The following is an 18,167-nucleotide window of genomic DNA, read 5'->3' on the forward strand; positions in this document are numbered from 1 at the left end:
GTTTAATATTGTTGAGACTATTATAGACTAAAAGAGCATAAAAAGTTAGACTTAATTTTTTTTGCATTATGATATGGACTTTGGGCAAAAGGGTGAGAATATGTTAGTTTGAAAGAAAATAGCCTCTAAAATGTGGCACTATTTGGAGGTGTGGTCTTGTTGGAAGAAGTGTGTCACTACAGTGATGGGCTTTTTAAAAAAATTTTATTGCTTTATAAATAATACCATTCAAAATTTTCACTTCCTCCCCTTCTCCCATTTCCCTCCTACTTCTCCCTCTCTCTCTCCCCTCCCCCTCCAGTCCTAAAAGAGGGCAGGGTACTCTGCCCTGTGGGAAGTCCAAGGCCCTCCCCCCTTCATCTAGGCCTAGGAAGGTATGCATCCATTCAGACTAGGATCCCAAAAAGCCAGTACATGCAGTAGAGACAAATCCCAGTGCCAGTGATGGGCTTTGAGGTCTCTTTTGCTCAGTGTGACAGTCAGTCAACTTCCTCTTGGCTGCAAGATGTATGACTTTCAGCTGTTCATCCAGCACCACATATGCCTGTATACTGCCATGCTTCCCACCAGGTGATAACGGAATAAACCTCTGAAACTGTAAGCTACCACATCAATTAAATATTTTCCTCTATAAGAGTTGCTGTGGTCATGGTGTCTCTTTACAGCAATAAAAACACTAATTAAGTCAGTGGTCTTAATAGTTTGTCCACTGCCAAATGGTTAGATCTGAAAACATATATACGAATAACATTATATAGATGAAACAGGTTATATTTAGGAATAGACACATGACTGTACATATATGCATATAATACTAATTAACTAAATAAAGAGCCATGGCATTGAAACAGAGTAAAGAGGGGTATATGGAAAGTTTGGAGGGAGCAAAGAAAGGATAAAATGTTGTGATTATATAATAAATCTCAAAAATAAAATTATAAAAATAAGATTATATAATAAAACCAAGCAGGCTTCATTCCAGGAAGGCAAGGTTGCTTCTACAGATTCAAATCAAAAATATAATATACCATATAAATCAATTTAAGGACATAAACCACATATCATTTCAATTGATATTGTGAAGACACTAAAAAAAGTCCAACATGCCTACATGATAGAAGTTCTGTAGACTTTATGAATAGACGGAACATACATCAAAATAATAAAGGCTAAGCCGGGCGGTGGTGGCGCACGCCTTTAATCCCAGCCCTCGGGAGGCAGAGGCAGGAGGATCTCTGTGAGTTCGAGGCCAGCCTGGTCTACAAGAGCTAGTTCCAGGACAGGCTCTAAAAAAAGCTGCAGAGAAAGCCTGTCTCGAAAAACCAAAAAAAAAGAAAAAAATAATAAAGGCTATATACATAAATCTATACCTAACATTAAATGAAGAAGAACAGAAAACTGCTTCTAAAGTCAGGGACAAGGATGTCACTCTTCCCAATCATATTTGAGATAGTGCTCAAAATCTTAGCTATAACAATTAGAGATGAGAAAATAGATACAAATAGGAAAGGAAGAAGTTAAACATTGCTCTATGTAGGCTACATGATTCTTTACTTAAAAGACCCTAATAGTTCTCAAAAGTGAACTTTATAGATGACAATGCTGTTACAATGACAGAAGATTGGACATACCTGGGAGTAAGTTTATAGCACAACAACTTATTAAGCTACAAGACTTGACCAGAGGAAAAACAATCTTTTATCCTGTGTTAAATAGCCTAAAATAAATTCTTGAATTAAACTATATGAAATCTGTGTATGTCAAACAAATTATTTGAAATGTCTAACATACTGTGATCACCAATAAACAGTTAACATTATCCCTCAGCCTACTGGAAAGGATGTTAAAAATTATACTCTCATGAAATACATTGTTGTAATGCTGTTCGTCTTTCAGGAGCCCATTAGGAAGACTTTCTACATGTTTTTACAAAATGAATTATCTATTTTATATTGGACCCCAAAAAATCTACAACTACATTTTTGTCAGTTTACATAAGATTCTTAAGACCACATGCTGTATATTTATGTACATATCCAAATAAAGGGCTCAGTCTGCTACTTCTCCTATGACAGTTAACTTTATGTGTCAACCAAATTGGAACAAATGACTCTCAGATAAAACATGCGTGAGAGGGTGTTTCTGGATATTATAACAATATGTAATTGGTATCACCAACTGTCTACATATTCTAAAACAGGTATTAATAATTCAACAATTATATTGTCATGTTGGGGAAATTCTTACACTAAACATTCTGATAAGGTATGAAAATCTGTATTGTGCCCAAGGAACAGATATTCTTTAATGTATTTTATTATGTATTTTATCAGGTTGTAACTAAATCAAAACACTTGATAAAATAAGGAAAATCTCTTCTTTTACAATATTGGTATTATTGTAAAGGGTCTTTGGATCCTTGACTAAGATAAAAGCAATAAAAGGTACGTTTTAGGAAAGAGTACATATCAGAAAAGGCACAATTACAAGCTTGAGAATTGTAGAAAACACTGCTCCTAATTAGGTGGAGATTATTCAAGTATGAAAAGAACAGTATTGCAATACTGAGTGAGTTTGGTTGTGTCCCCTCAAAATGATATATATTAAAACCTCTATACCTGGTGTAGTAGAATATGACTTTACTAGAAGTTGAAGTCTTTGTATAAGTACTTAAGCTTGAAATCATTTAAGTATGCATAATAAAATATGACTGGCATCATGTGGAAATTAGGGATACACAAACATAGAGAATATCACATTAAGATTAAAGCCAAAATCAGAACGTTTCTACAGGCCAATGAATAAGAAAATTAATAACAAATCACCAAAGCGAGGGGAGAATCATTGAACATATGATTACACATAACATATGAAGGAAACAACTCTTGATCTCAGGATTCTGTCCTGCAAAACCAAGAGACAATGGCTTTCCCTCATTTAATCTATTGCATTTATGATGTCTTGTACATCAGCCATATGAAGCAAAGGAAATATGGAGTTATAAAACAAAAAATACTTCATAAAAGAAAATTTCCATTTTTCGTTATCAGAAATTTTCAGGGTACAAAGAATGGTCATATAATTGACACTGAGTTATCTTTCCCAAAAGATAGATCAGTCCATGTGTACAGACACACACACACACACACCTAAAGGAAATTAACAATTACTTGCAAATACAATTATGTTTACATTTCTTGTTAATATTTTAGAATATTCTGAGCATCTACTTTGCATTATTCAGAAGATAAAGACATAGGAAGCTAAGAAGAGCCAGTTCCTATTAAATGGGAATGTGCAATCAAATCTTGATCACCCATTCAGAATTGATGATCAAAGAAAAAATTTAACCGAATAGTGCCAGTTTTATTTCAAAACAGCAATATTAATAGTATATATTTAATTATAAATACCAGTGAAAATCTAGTATTTCTAAGCTTATTCACACAACTTTGAATTATGAGAAATTATTACTTCTTAGTTTGTGTTCAAATGTGCTCTAATCGTAATAATTATATTTTACTTTTTGTTTATATGAAAACATACTTTGGTAATAATTAGAGACATTTTATTTTAACATCAATTAAAAATTGTCTAAAAAATACAAAGAAACCTATCTCTGAAAGACTAAATTCTGTTTCTCAAACTCATGAAGCATAGAATAGGCATTCAAAAAAATAAAATGTATAATACTCCAAAACAATGCCATTTTTTTCAAAACAGCAAACCATATTACATATTTAATAATACAGAACAGTGAAAATCCAATACTTCCAAGTTAATGCTAGTTTCTTCATAATTAACTCTTCTCCAAAAACTTGTTCTACTCTGGTGAAAAATTCGGTGTACTGAATCACAATGGTCAGACTGGAATAGATTACCGAAAAGCAGCCTCTTCAGACAAACTCAAAGATAAAAGTTTTTAATACACTTACCGCTTTCAAAACAAGCATCAAAGATAAGATGTCCTTTCTTAGGTTGTCCAGTGTATCCATTTGGAAACACTATGTATTTGCTCACATTCCCTCCAATGGAATCCTCATTTCCTGGATCATTGTCTATTCAAGAAAAAGAAACAGAAATCAAAGTGTATTTTGAAATAGAATTTCAATAATATTAAAATGCAATTTGAAGTTTAGAAGATAAGGGTTGAAGTCTTACCTCTATCACATACTAAAATTGGGCCCTCTAATAATAAAAAAGGATAAATTTGTCTTTCAGGGTTGTTCTATATTTAGATTTAAAGCAATTTAGCATCATTACTGAAATCTAAAATATGTTCATGAAACTGAATCAATTCATTAATAACTGTAATTATAATTAATCATAAAATATGTTGTTTTAATATGAAAGAGGAAGTTCTTCTAAAAATGTCACTGCAATGTCTTCATGTTCCACCACCAAAGTAATTTGAGAACTGATTCTTCAGAAGTTACTTCTACTTCAAATGTAGAAAAATAAAATGTCCATTGCTTGCAACAAGAAAAGTCTCAACAAAAACCATAACTTTGTCAAATCTGCCACAAAACTGGTACTATAAGACAAGCAAGTAACTTGATATCAAAGAAAATAAAGCCTAGAATAAAAGATGAGCTGTAAGAACTGACTCTTCTCTGACAAGACATTAGGAAGAAGAAATATTAGGTAACATACAAGTGAGAAAAAAAAAGACACATTTTTAAAATTTAAGATCACATAAAAATATTAGAACATAAAGCTAGCAGAACCACAGACACACTAGGAATTCACATACACTTAAAATTCCTTCCTTAGCCTCCACAGAAGACTAAGATTTGTAGTATAACCAAAATAAACTCCTTCCTCCCCAAGCCTTGTTTAGTCAATGTCTTATTACAGCAACAAATAGCAAACCAGGGCAAAAACATGTTTGAGTTGTACTGCATACTTGTATGAAAATATCCTTATGAAAACCAGTACCATGTGCAATGAATGTATCGCATGAAAATACACTACCTAAAAACAAACTAAAGCCGGGCGGTGGTGGCGCATGCCTTTAATCCCAGCATCCAGGAGGCAGAGGCAGGCAGATCTCTGTGAGTTCGAGGCCAGCCTGATCTACAAGAGCTAGTTCCAGGACAGGCTCTAAAAAAAAAAAGCTACAGAGAAACCCTGTCTCGAAAAACCAAAAAAAAAAAAAAAAAAAAAAAAAAAAAAAAAAAAAAAAAAAAAAAACTAAACACAGACAGAGGAAAACTTTTTAAATTAAGACTAATATACTGAGTCAATGAGACAAAATCTGTAGGGATGAGGATTTCTTTCTAAGCAAAAACATGGATTCTTAAGGCAGAATATACTTGCCATCATGCCTGGCCCAGAATCCACTCCTGATGGAAAGATTGTGGACATCACTGAAGATAAAACTAAGGATTTAGATTATTTCATAAACAGTTGATAGCAGGTCTCCAATTTTTAGAGTTTTACTTTGGGTAACATAGTAGCAGCAGACTGCATTCAACAGAGAACTCTTTTCTGATGATGATGTTTGGTTTCCTTTCATATTTTATTGTTTCCTTTATTTGAGACAGTTACTGACTCTGCACTGGAGGTCGGCACAAATTTGCAGCTATCCTCCTGCCTCTGACTCTCAAGTGCTAAGATAACAGGTGTATGCCGCCATACCAAGCAAAAAAATCTTACAAGAGTCAATCAATGCAACAGATTTTTTTTTTTTTGGTTTTTTTTCGAGACAGGGTTTCTCTGCAGCTTTTAGAGCCTGTCCTGGAACTAGCTCTTGTAAACCAGGCTGGCCTCGAACTCACAGAGATCTGCCTGCCTCTGCCTCCCAAATGTTGGGATTAAAGGCGTGCGCCACCACCGCCAGGCTTGCAACAGATTTTAATTGTCTTATTTAAGAAACTGGCAAAGCCACCCAAACTTTAGCCTCTATCACCACTGAGGCAAAATCTCTACCAACACAGGTAACAACTTATCAACTCAGATGATTACAAGCATTTTAGCAATACACACACATAGTACACATGAGTCGCACATTCAATCAAATATAAAATAAACATAACATTTTTAATGCACTAGAAACAAAAAATAACACGGGAAATTTTACTAAGCTATTCAATTTAATGAAGCAGTCTGGAACAGAACATACAATACTTCTATGGAATGTCTATATTCTGTGGAATAGGTTATCAATGAAAATAGTACGTACAATGATTACTAATGAAACACACCAACATGAAGGTGCCTAGCTGGTGGGTGCCAGGTATACTACAAAAAGGAGAGTCTTGTATGACTTCTAAATATAATACCAGATATTAATTTACTTAATAAATCTATTTATAATTATGTGAGCTGAGAATCCACCTCTGTTTGCATATAAATACAATTCAATTTGCAAATTTTTCTAACCACAAATAAAAATCCAGAGAAATTACATTTGATTTGTTCATAATTTTATTCAAAATAAATCATAATTTTGGAAAAACCATGCATGTCACCAACAGCATCGTAATTCTTTCAGATTGCTGCCACAACATCCCCATCAGTCAGCACTTTTAAGGCCTCTGTTTACAGTAAATCTATGTACGAGGTTATACATGAATATCTAAGCACTCTATTTTTTCTGCAGACGACCGGATATACACAAACCCTATTTTCCTTTTGGAGAGTCCTGTTCAGGTTGTAGATCTATATGAAATGTCATCTTCCCCAGGAAGTACTGCCTTAACTTTCCCATGTAAAAATAATGAATTACTCTACGTGTTCACATGGCACATTATTTATACCTTTATTTCAGAATTATTTTTCTTTTTTTTTTCTCATGGTTTATTTTTTTTATATTTAAAAATTTCCATCTCCTTCCCTCCTCCTCCCCCCTCCCTCCCCTCTTCCTCCCCCTTACCTCCCCTCCTTTTCCCCTTCCCTCCCCTCCCCTCCACCCATACCTCCCCTCCCTCCCTCTCAAGGCCAAGGAGCCATCAGGGTTCCCCACTCTATGCTAAGACCAAGGTCCTCCCAACTCCCCCCAGGACCAGGAAGGTGATCGACCAAGCTGAGAAGGCTCCCACAGAGCCCGTCCATGCAGAAGAATCAGAGCCCAGCGCCATTGTCCTTTGCTTCTCAGTCAGCCCCCGCTGTTGGCCACATTCAGAGAGACGGGTTTGGTCGCATGATCCATCAGTCCCATTCCAACTGGAGTTGGTGATCTCCCATTAGTTCTGTCCCACCGTCTCCATGAGTGAACGCACCCCTCACGTTCCTGACTTTCTCCCTCATGTTCTTGCTCCTTCTGCTCCTCATCAGGACCTTGGGAGCTCAGTCCAGTGCTCCAATGTGGGGCTCAGTCACCTTCCCCATCTGTCGCCAGCTGGAGGTTCCCTCACGGTCCTGACTTTCTTTCTCATGTTCTCTCTCCTTCTGCTTCTCATCAGGACCTTGGGAGCTCAGTCCGGTGCTCCAATGTGGGGCTCTGTCATTTTCTTCATCTATTGTCAGGTGGAGGTTCTATGGTGATATGCAAGAAATTCATCAGTATGGCTATAGGAACTGGCCTTTTCAGGCTCCCTCTCCTCAGCTGCCCAAGGAACTAACTGGGGGCGTCTCCCTGGAAACCTGGGAGCCCCTCTAGGGTCAAGTCTCTTGACAACCCTCAGGTAGCTCCTTAAATTAAGATATATGCTTCCCTGCTCCCATATCCACCCTTCCTATATCCCAAGCACCCCATTCCTCCGAGCTCCCCCCGTTCTCCCCTTCACACTTTTCTCTCCCCATCTTCCCTTGGCCCAGTCTCGCCCAACCCTCAAGTTCCCAATTTTGCCTGACGATCGTGTCTACTTCCAATATCCAGGAGGATTACTATATCTTTTTTGGGGGGAGTTCACCTTCTTATTATCTTCTCAAGGATCCCAAATTTATTGGCTCGATGTCCTTTAATTATGGCTAGAAACCGACTATGAGTGAGTACATCCCATGTTCATCTTTTTGGGTCTGGGTTACCTCACTCAGAATAGTGTTTTCTATTTCCATCCATTTGCCTGCAAAATTCAAGATGTCATTGTTTTTTACCGCTGAGTAGTATTCTAGCATGTATATATTCCACAGTTTCTTCATCCATTCTTCCACTGAAGGGCATCTAGGTTGTTTCCAGGATCTGGCTATTACAAATAATGCTGCTATGAACATAGATGAGCATATGCTTTTGTTGTATGATTGGGCATCTCTTGGGTAGATTCCCAGTAGTGGAATTGCTGGGTCCTGGGGTAGGTTGATCCCGAATTTCCTGAGAAACCGCCACACTGCTTTCCAAAGTGGTTGCACAAGTGTGCATTCCCACCAGCAATGGATGAGTGTACCCCTTACCCCACAACCTCTCCAGCAAAGGTTATTATTGGTGTTTTGGATTTTAGCCAATCTGACAGGTGTAAGATGATATCTCAAAGTTGTTTTGATTTGCATTTCCCTGATAGCTAGGGAGGTTGAGCATGACCTTAAGTGTCTTTTGGCCATTCGAACTTCTTCTGTTGAGAATTCTCTGTTCAGTTCAGCGCCCCATTTTTTAATTGGGTTAATTGGCATTTTACCGTCTAGTCTCTTGAGTTCCTTATATATTTTAGAGATCAGACCTTTGTCAGTTGCAGGGTTGGTGAAGATCTTTTCCCAGTCAGTAGGCTGCCTTTCTGTCTTAGTGACAATGTCCTTTGCTTTACAGAAGCTGCTCAACTTCAGGAGGTCCCATTTATTCAATGTTGCCCTTAACGTCTGTGCAGCTGGGGTTATGCGTAGGAAATGGTTCCCTGTGCCCATTTGTTGTAGAGTACTTCCCACTTTCTCCTCTATCAAGCTCTATGTGTTCAGATTAATATTGAGGTCTTTAATCCATTTGGACTTGAGTTTTGTGCATGGTGATAGATATGGATCTACTTTCATTCTTCTACAGGTTGACATCCAGTTATGCCAGCACCATTTGTTGAAGATGCCCTCTTTCTTCCATTGTGTACTTTTGGCTCCTTTATCAAAAATCAGGTGTTCATAGATTTATAAAAATAACACAGAAAACAAAATACTTAGAAATAAATTATGAGTTTATTAGGGATGATGAGGAAAGATTTGTATTGTTAAATGTACATGTACATAGTGAGATAATGTGGTAAGTATATCTTGTTAAGACTGATAAATAGGTCTGTGGAGACAGCTAGGAATAGATTGTAGATCAGTATAGAATTGTGAGCCTTCAGTGGGTTACGCTGCTGAAGGATGTGACTTAAGCACACTTGGTTTTATTTCTATGTTGAAAACTACTTCACACAAGGGTAAAAACAACTCCTATTTCTCAAAATTAAGAAGTCTGCTAATTAATAAAAATTTATCTTTATAGAGATCATGTTTCCATCTCACAAATGAAAAAAAAACTTTTGAATAGCTATTACCTATTATTACCTCAATGTATTGGTGCTGCTAAAGGGGTCTGTCAAAAGGTTCATTTTTATGCTATCTTTCCAAGGATTCATAATTATGGTCAAAGATTACATCAAAAATGATAATCTAACCTATTAATCACAAATTCTCAAACAAAATAATAATAATAAATCTGAAAATTTGGTTTGAGAATGTTTTAGGAAAGAAAGTATATTTATTTGGGTTGATTTTTGAATTTTTGTTTGTTTATGTTTAAGTCATTTTGTTGTTTTTTGGTTTTGTTTTGTTTTGTTTGTTCTTTTGGGTTTTTTGGGGGGTGGTTGTTTTTAAGATAAGATATCAACCTGTACCCTGCTGGAACTCACTATGTAAATCAGGATTTCCTTTAACTCACAGGGATTTACCTGCCTCTTGTCACCCAGTTCTGGGATCAAAGATTTGAGCCATTTCTTGACTTTCTAAGACAGGTTCACATTATATAACTTAGGCTATCCTTAACTCTTGATTCTCACACCTCAGCCTCACAACTACTATATTTATATGCATGTGTAACACTCTCTTTCTTTTGGGACAACAACCAGCTCCCAAATCATGACACAGACTTCTTACTAGCTATGAATGCTAGACCTAGCTTTTGCTCATTTCTAGCTAGCTCTTTTAACTTACATTAACCTCTTTCTCTTTATCTAACCTTTTGCCTCAGAGCTTTTTTACCTTTCTTCCTGTGTTTCTTACTTTTATTGCTTCTCTTGTCTGGCTGGCAGACGCCTGGCTTCTGGCCCTAGGCTTGTCCCTCTCCTCCCTGTTCTCTTCTTTCATTTCTCCTCCTATTTATTCTCTCTGGACACAAGCCCTTCCTATCCTTTCTCTGCCTAGCTATTGGCCACCCAGCTTTTTATTAAACCAATCAGGTGCCTTAGGCAGGCAAGGTGAAACAAATGCAACACATCCTTACCTAATAACAAATGCCAACATAAACAAACATAACACAGCACTACATCGTTAACAAAGGCAGCAGAAACAAGTGTAACACAACTTCACATAGTTAAAGTGATATTTCGCAGCCTAAAAAAATGTAACACATCTTAGCCTAGTAAAAATAATATTAAAACATGCATGTGCCTCTGTACCTAATTGTATAGTTTTAATCTCAACGAACTAACATCCATAACACAACTTCTTCCAAGCATTCTAAAAGCTATGTATCCATTTGTTGACACTGTAAATAGGTTTACAAAGTGTACAGTAGCAATTCACTTCTGAAATAAATTTGTCAATACATCTACAACACAAGCAAGGGATCTAGTTTTTTTAAAGCTACAGCTAATCACAGCATTCTTCAATACTGAATACATAGTATAAATCTAATTTTGTGCACACCCTATTTTGTGCCTAGAACTAATCATAATAAACAAAAAGCATAAGCCATAAACCAGTTCCTTCCTCAGTAAAAGAATATTAAGACTCTTAAAACATATAATACAGTAAATGGTTATAATAAATAATAAAATATGTAAGAAGGAATATTCTGTTTCTCCAAGTACAGATGGTATAGTAAGTGCTATAGGAATTGAAGAAATACAGATCTAAGGCTGAATTCTTGCTTGGCTATTTTTTAGTTGTTATGATCATAGATGAGCCCAAATTCATCAAAGCTAAGTTTTTAAGGCTTCTATTTTGCAACATTTCACAATGTTCAAAACAAATGATTGACTAACTTTTTCCTGAAAGAGAAATATGCAACCAATTTTACAGTATTGTTAATAAAAAAAATTCCATACTTTGGTCTTTTACAGGAAAATATTATACCTTTTTAATTTTAAATTATTTCATATTACAATTAATTTTGTATTCCTAAATGCTCACTTCCCAGTAAAGAACTTATATGTTTTCTACTTATAAGCTAGTCATAATGGAAAGAAAGATAATTTCCTTTAATAATTATTAATAGAGACACCTATATTCATCACAGAAAGAAAATGAAAAAGCTTTTCCATGGAATCATGTAGTAGGAACCAGATGAGGTAGGGAGAGCTAGAAGAGCAAGGAGTCTGTGCTGTTTCAGCTGTCACACAGGCTCAGAAACTGCTCTTCCACACAGATTGAACTGTTTCGGGGAAGCAATGAAGATGGATCAGCCCTTGGAGAATTTACATATGTAATCTTGTCAAACTCTACAACTGCATTCTAGTTTCCAAATTAGACTTGTACTTCTAAATGAAATTTTAATTTACAGCCTAAAAACGGAACCCTTAAAAACAACATCTGGCTAGTATTCCTAATCTATTTCTGCCAGACTCAATATTCAAAGAGTTCCAGCAGTGTTCTGCAAATTGTGGACTATCCAAGGTTGCTGGTAGGTATCATTAATCTCCCTTAGCAACCACATAGTACTAACTCAGTTCTAGGCACTCTGCTGGGTACTGGACATACAAAATAAATAAAATTAGTTATAGGCAGGGATGTGGTGTAAATAAGTATTTAAAAGTTTTCTATATTCTCTAAATATTATGATTGCATGCTGAAAAAAGGAGATGTTGTAAAGAGACAATAAACATGGGGGAGAATAAGCCAAGCTTTTTCTAGAGAAAAGTAAAATGGGAGGGCTGAAGAGGTTTTAAACAGTACGTATCTCTTACAAATATTATCAGTAATGATAAATTAATATAAAATGGTAAAAAAAAGAAATGATAAACTTCACAGATGTTAAAATTAAATTATCCACATTTACTTAAAAATATCTCTACTCAAATAGGTTAATTTTAACTCAAGAATGAGGAAATATAAGTCCTTATTACAATTCTTGTGGATGTTTCCAAGATAGGCCATTAGTCACAAGAATATAAACATCAAACTCAAGATTCAAACATTTCATAATCATAATCAATAATGTTGGGCCAAATTAACAAAGATAAATGGTATGGCCTAATCTTAACTAGCACACACACACACACACACACACACACACACACACACACACATATATATATATATACATATATATATATACATACATATATATATATAAAGTAACTTTCCCATGTTACATAACTATGAATAGAAAAGTCACAAATTAATCCAGTTCTGATTTCCTCAGCATTAACCAGTTTTTTGGTGCAGTTAGTCATTCAATAAATGAGTTCCTACTGCCTACCAGGAATAGCTGTGGAGACAGCATCATAGAGCACAGATGACATTCATTCAATGATCATGAAGGGTCACTAACATGTGATACATGATGTTAACACTTGGCACATCAAAGCAAGCAAAATGGCCAAATAGTTCTTCTAATCTATCTTAATCTAAAAAATCAAGAATAGAGGCTTGAAGTTAAAACCTAATGAAATTCCAGGAAGGTGAGTAAATGTTTCTTGGAGAAGATGATAAAATGGCTCAGGATAATGATTAAGACTAGGCCATATTTATTGAATATAGATCCTTTTCTCATACAATATATCCTGATTGAAGAGGATATAATATATCTTCTTACTCTACTCCTCCCAGACCAAGAACCAGAGACTAGACTGCTCAGAGACCTAGGGGAAAACCAAATACTATTGGTCTTTTTTTTTTTTTTAAAAAAAAAAAAAAAAAAAAAAAGGACTGATAAAATGACGACTCCTAACCTTATCCTGCTACATTCATGGATCAGAGGCTTGCTCAACCATCATCAGAAAAGCTTTGTCCTTGAGCAGATGGGAACAGATGCAGAGACCCAGAGCCAGACATTACACACAGAGAGACCTTGGAACATTCAGCTATAAAGCAATGTCTTCCCTCAGAGCTCAGAGAACCCCGCAAAAGAAGAAGCAGAAAGAGTGTAAGATCCTCTAAATCAACCAAGCAAAGACTATGAAAGAGACCAAAGCAGCAAGTACAGTGCCTGCATGAGTCTGTACCAGATTCTCTACATCTATATTATACAGCGTTCAATTTAGTATTTTTATGGGAATCCTGAAAAATGAGTTTGTCTCTGAGTATTGTGCCTTTCTTGGGCTCTTTCCTTTCTGTTGGTTTTTCTTGTCCAACCTTGATCTAATGGTTCTTGTTTTATCTTCTTATAAAATCTTAACTTTTTTATTTGTTAAAGTTTTCTTTAAAATTCAGTTCTGGAGCTCAATATAAAATAATTTACCTCTACCATACATGAAATCCTGGGTCCAATCCCTAGCATTGCAAATAAATGTGGTGATGCAAGCTTGTAATCCTGGAAGACCAGACAGAGGCAGGTGAACCAAAACTTTGAAGTTATTCTTGACTACACCGTGAGTTCAAGGCCAGACTGGATAACATGAGTCTCTGCCTGCGTCCTCCTCACCTCCACATAAAAATAACCAGTACCTAGCTCTCAAGCATAACCTTAACTGTACTTATTCTCCCTATTGGCCTCTACGCTGGAGCATTCATTCTGTTATTTAGTATTCTAAATTAACACACTCCAATTTTAAATTCATCCTGGTTTCTTCTCAATATATTTCATTTTCTCTTTTAATGAATAGCTTACCTTTTGCATAATACCAGTGATATACGGAGGCACTGGACAATTCAGTACCAACACAGAAAAGTCCAAATAAAACAACCACATAAAGTAAGAGACTAATATCTGTAGAAAATTTTTGACTGTGATTTCTTTATTTAAAATAGAGGTCAATTACTGAGGTTATTGTTAAAAATTAAGAAAAATTTATTTTAAAGGGATAATTAGAAACTTCAGTTATCTGTTCCTAACTTTTAATGCCTGACTCTATGTTATTTCTTCAAACTGCAGGGTTTCTTTTTAAGAAAGCTGCCCTTTGAAAGAAAGAACTAATCTCTTATGTAAGAAAGTTAACAATCATTCTATTCCAGGGGTGAAAGGCTTGATTTCTACCATGTAAAGTGCCAGAGCTTGGGCTAATGTCACATTAGGCAGGAGACAAGTAAAGCTACAATTTTTCAAGTTAGAAAGAGAAACGCTGAAGAAATTATAAATTTAGATAAATGATAAAATCCTAATTAGAAAATTAGATCACAAGAACAATTTTAAAACTATAACAATGTATCTAAGAGACTACTATAGAAAACATGAGTTTTTCAAAGATTCTTCAGTTTTGAAAAAGAATGTTGAACTCAATTTATTTTAATAACTGTAAAAATAAAAGTGGAGGGGTACAAAGCATCATGATATCACATATTTTAAAGTATAATAAATTTTACTTAAAATATATAGTTTCTTTAGAAATCCTTCAAATTTTTATCTCATATTCATATGAAGTTTTACTAGTAATATTCATTGTAAATGATAGAAATAAAAGCATTTTCATACAAGTATATCATGCACTTTGCCCATACGCACCTCCCACCCTCCAATTCCTCCATGTTTCCAACTGTTACTATTATCCATTGTCCCTTCATTGTGCATATGTACATTTTCTTTATACACTCATGTTCACTGACACCAAGGCTGGTTATCTAACATGATTATTAATAATGCTACGGTACACAGAGATATGCAAGTATTTCTGAGGCATACTGAGGAGTGGTAAAGCTAGGTCAATTGATAGATCTCTATGTAGTTTTCTGATTAACTTCCATATATATATTTCCATAGTGTTCGGACCAGCACACATACCCATCAGCAATTTATATGAGCTTCTCCCCAGCTTTAATTGTGGTTTTGTTGTTGATGATGATGTTCTTTTAAAAATAACCATTCTCTCTTGGGTAAAATGCAATGTTGATGGTTTACTTTTTAATTTCATGATGACTATAAATGATGAGCACTCTTCAATGTTTTTATTCACTATTTATGATTCACCTTTTGAGAAACATCTATTCATTTCATTGGACAATTAACTGATAGTACTGTTTGATTTCTATGTATTGGGTTGTTGAAGTCTCTGTATATTCTAAAGAATAATCTACTCTCTAAAGCATAGCTAGAAAAGGCTTTCTTCCATACAATAAGACAATATGAATTTCTTTGGTTCCAGTGCTTTCATTCAATTACTTCTTTTCCTGTGCCAAAGCTTTTTAAATTAATCTAACCCCATTTGTCGATTTTTAATTTTATTTTCAGAGCTATTAGAATCTTTTCAGAGTGCTCTTTCTTATATCTACATCTTGAAATGTGTTATTTTTTCTTCTAATTAAAAGTGTCTGGAGCTGTCCTTGATCCATTTTTAATTTACTTTTTGTATAGAGTGAGAGATATGGATCTAGCCAACCAAAATTATTAAATATGAAGAAATAGTAAAGATCTGAAAAGAAATTAACTAAATGAAGTGAAAAAAGAACAACCCAAAGAATCAATGAGACAAAGAGTTGATTCTTGGAAAGAATAAACAAGACAGACAAGACCATTAGAATTAACAAAAATACTAATAGCCAGGGGTGTTGAGAGAGATGAGAATTTACAACAGACAATTTTTAGAGGATGAGTCCATGTCATTAAAAATTTGTCCAACCAAAAGCGTGGTCTTCTTGTAAGGCTCCTAAATGTGGGACAGGGGCTGTCTGTCTCTGTTAGCTGCTCTTGGGATCCTCTCCTCCTACTGGGTTGCCTAGTCCATCCTCAAAGCAAGAGAAGGTACCTAGTCTTAGTGCAACTTAATACATCATGACTGGCTAATATATACATGGGAGGTTTACACTTTTCTGAAAAGAAAGAAGGAGGCGTAGATGGGGGGAGAAAGAGGAAAGCTTTGAGGGACTAGGAAAGGAGGAGGGAGGGAGGTGAAACTGTGAAACTGTAATTGGACCAAAATTTTTTTAATTCATTATTACTAAAGAGTCAATAAATCAAACAAACTAAAATTTATAATGCCTTTTAAAACTAAGATTCATTATAAGTACTTGTGGGATATAAGAATATTTAGTATGAATACTTAATAAAATGCCCAAGAATACCAGTCTCATTTTACAGTTACAAATACATATCAGAGACAATACTAAGAAATTTTCAATTTCCAAAGGATACTTCTTTACTTTGATGCTTAAAATATTTAAATATGTCTAAATAACAAAGTGATACAGAGGTATGAATGGCCTCAACAATCTAATCTAAATATATGTAGAAAGTTTAGAATTACAATATACAATTGAACAACTTTCCCACAATCAATATGAAGTGACCTTCTTTATCTTTTCTGACTAGTTTATTTCTGAACTATTTTGTCACACTTTTTTTGTCAGTACAAAAGCTTCAGTGGTCACATCTGGGACCCACTCATGATACTCTGGGCTCCAAAACACCTATGTAGTTTAATTTTGTTTTGATTTATTTGTGAATGTTAAACGGTTACTCCAAAGTACCATTTTTTATAGACTCCAACAGTTAAATGACTTTGGAATTTTAAAGTGACTTTGAAATTGTATGCAGTTTAGGATAATCTGGAAAGAGTGGATATTTTAGAGAAACTTTGATCTTTGAAAGAGACTTTGGATCCTTTAAAGAAGCTAAACTTTAAAATGATTTAAATCTTTTAAGACTGTGGGACCTTTATATATTGGAATGTTTAATATTGTAAAATTAACATGCCATCTTGAAGACAAATGGAAAAGGTGAAGTTTTAGTTGGACAGTGATACATGTGTGTGTCGAGCTGACAAGGGGCCAGTCGTGCTGGCTAGTTTTATGTAAACTTGACACACCTCCACCAGACTAACCAAAGGGCAAGTCTTTGTGGCAATTTCCTGACTGATGATTGATGTGATAGTGTCCAACCCATTGTGGCTAGTGTCATCCCTGGGCTCATAGCCCTGGATGCTATAAGAAACCAGGATGAGCAAGTCATGAGAAGCATCCCAGTAAAAAGCACTCCTCCATGACTTCTGCTTCCGTTTCTGACTCCAGGTTCCTTCCTTGCTTTGAGTTCCTGTCCTAAATTCCCTCAGTGATGAATGTTAGCTGGAAATATAAGATTAAAATAAACCCTTTCTTCCATGGGTTCCTTTTCCAGTATCTATGACAGCAATATATACCTACGACAGCATCCTAGTCCACCGCAGTACATTTCTCTACACATGCGCAAAAACTTACCAGCATGAATCCCATGATATTATAACCGTGTAACATAGTGTGTTTAGAACCCCTGTCCATCAATGCTTTGGATTAACACTGTAAATGAATCTCTATGACCACCAACAAATAAAAATATCACTCCTAGAATCACCTAAAGAAAGAAATGGCACCTCTAATGTGAAATTGTTCTGGTTTATTATTGAGTTCATTCTCAAATTAACTCATTGAACTCATGGAGGACTCTTAGGTATCTTCACTGAAGCTAGCAACTAAAGATAAGAAGACTAAGATAGCCCTTAATAGGTAATGAGGAAGACAATGAGGGTTAGCAGAAAAAGTTAATAAAATAATATGTCATAAATGGATCTTTGTTAGACTCCAGAGAGTCACATATAAGAGAGTACCTAATTCAACCCTAAAATGGTGAACAGTGCCAGAGAGAACTATTCACAACGTGAAAATTCCTTTTATTCCAAATGATCAAAAGCTGACCAAACAGAGAAGCTGAGGACAGCAATGTAATAAAAAGGAAAAACAGATACAGTTGCACAGATATATGAAAACTGTATGCACTCAAGAAACAGTAATTGACTGGGCATGTTTACAACTTTGGGGATGTGAGGAGGGAGGAATCAGAAGATTAAAAGCCATGTAACTGCATTCTGGCCAGCCAGCAGAGTTGTAAGAGCAGCAGGAATATCATCCTGCTTGCAGTTTTATCACAGATGGGATGGTGAATTTTGCCTTATTTTATGATCCTTTGGGCTCTGTCTGTC

General features: G+C 35.4%; 1 protein-coding gene across 1 annotated transcript in view; it reads right to left on the reverse strand.

Annotated features, from left to right (window-relative positions):
* Window positions 1–4,904, reverse strand: part of Agbl4 (AGBL carboxypeptidase 4) — a 1,010,368-nt gene extending 1,005,464 nt beyond the window's left edge. The window contains exons 1-2 of the mRNA XM_038334417.1: window positions 4,856–4,904; window positions 3,936–4,058 (exon numbers count right to left, since the gene is read on the reverse strand). Of these exons, the coding sequence (XP_038190345.1) occupies window positions 3,936–4,058; window positions 4,856–4,904 (172 nt within the window). The remainder of the gene's footprint in view (window positions 1–3,935; window positions 4,059–4,855) is intronic.
* Between the last annotated feature and the right edge of the window lie 13,263 nt (window positions 4,905–18,167).

This window comes from Arvicola amphibius, chromosome 6 (assembly GCF_903992535.2).
Source record: "Arvicola amphibius chromosome 6, mArvAmp1.2, whole genome shotgun sequence".
In the NCBI taxonomy this organism is placed as follows: Eukaryota; Metazoa; Chordata; class Mammalia; order Rodentia; family Cricetidae; genus Arvicola; species Arvicola amphibius.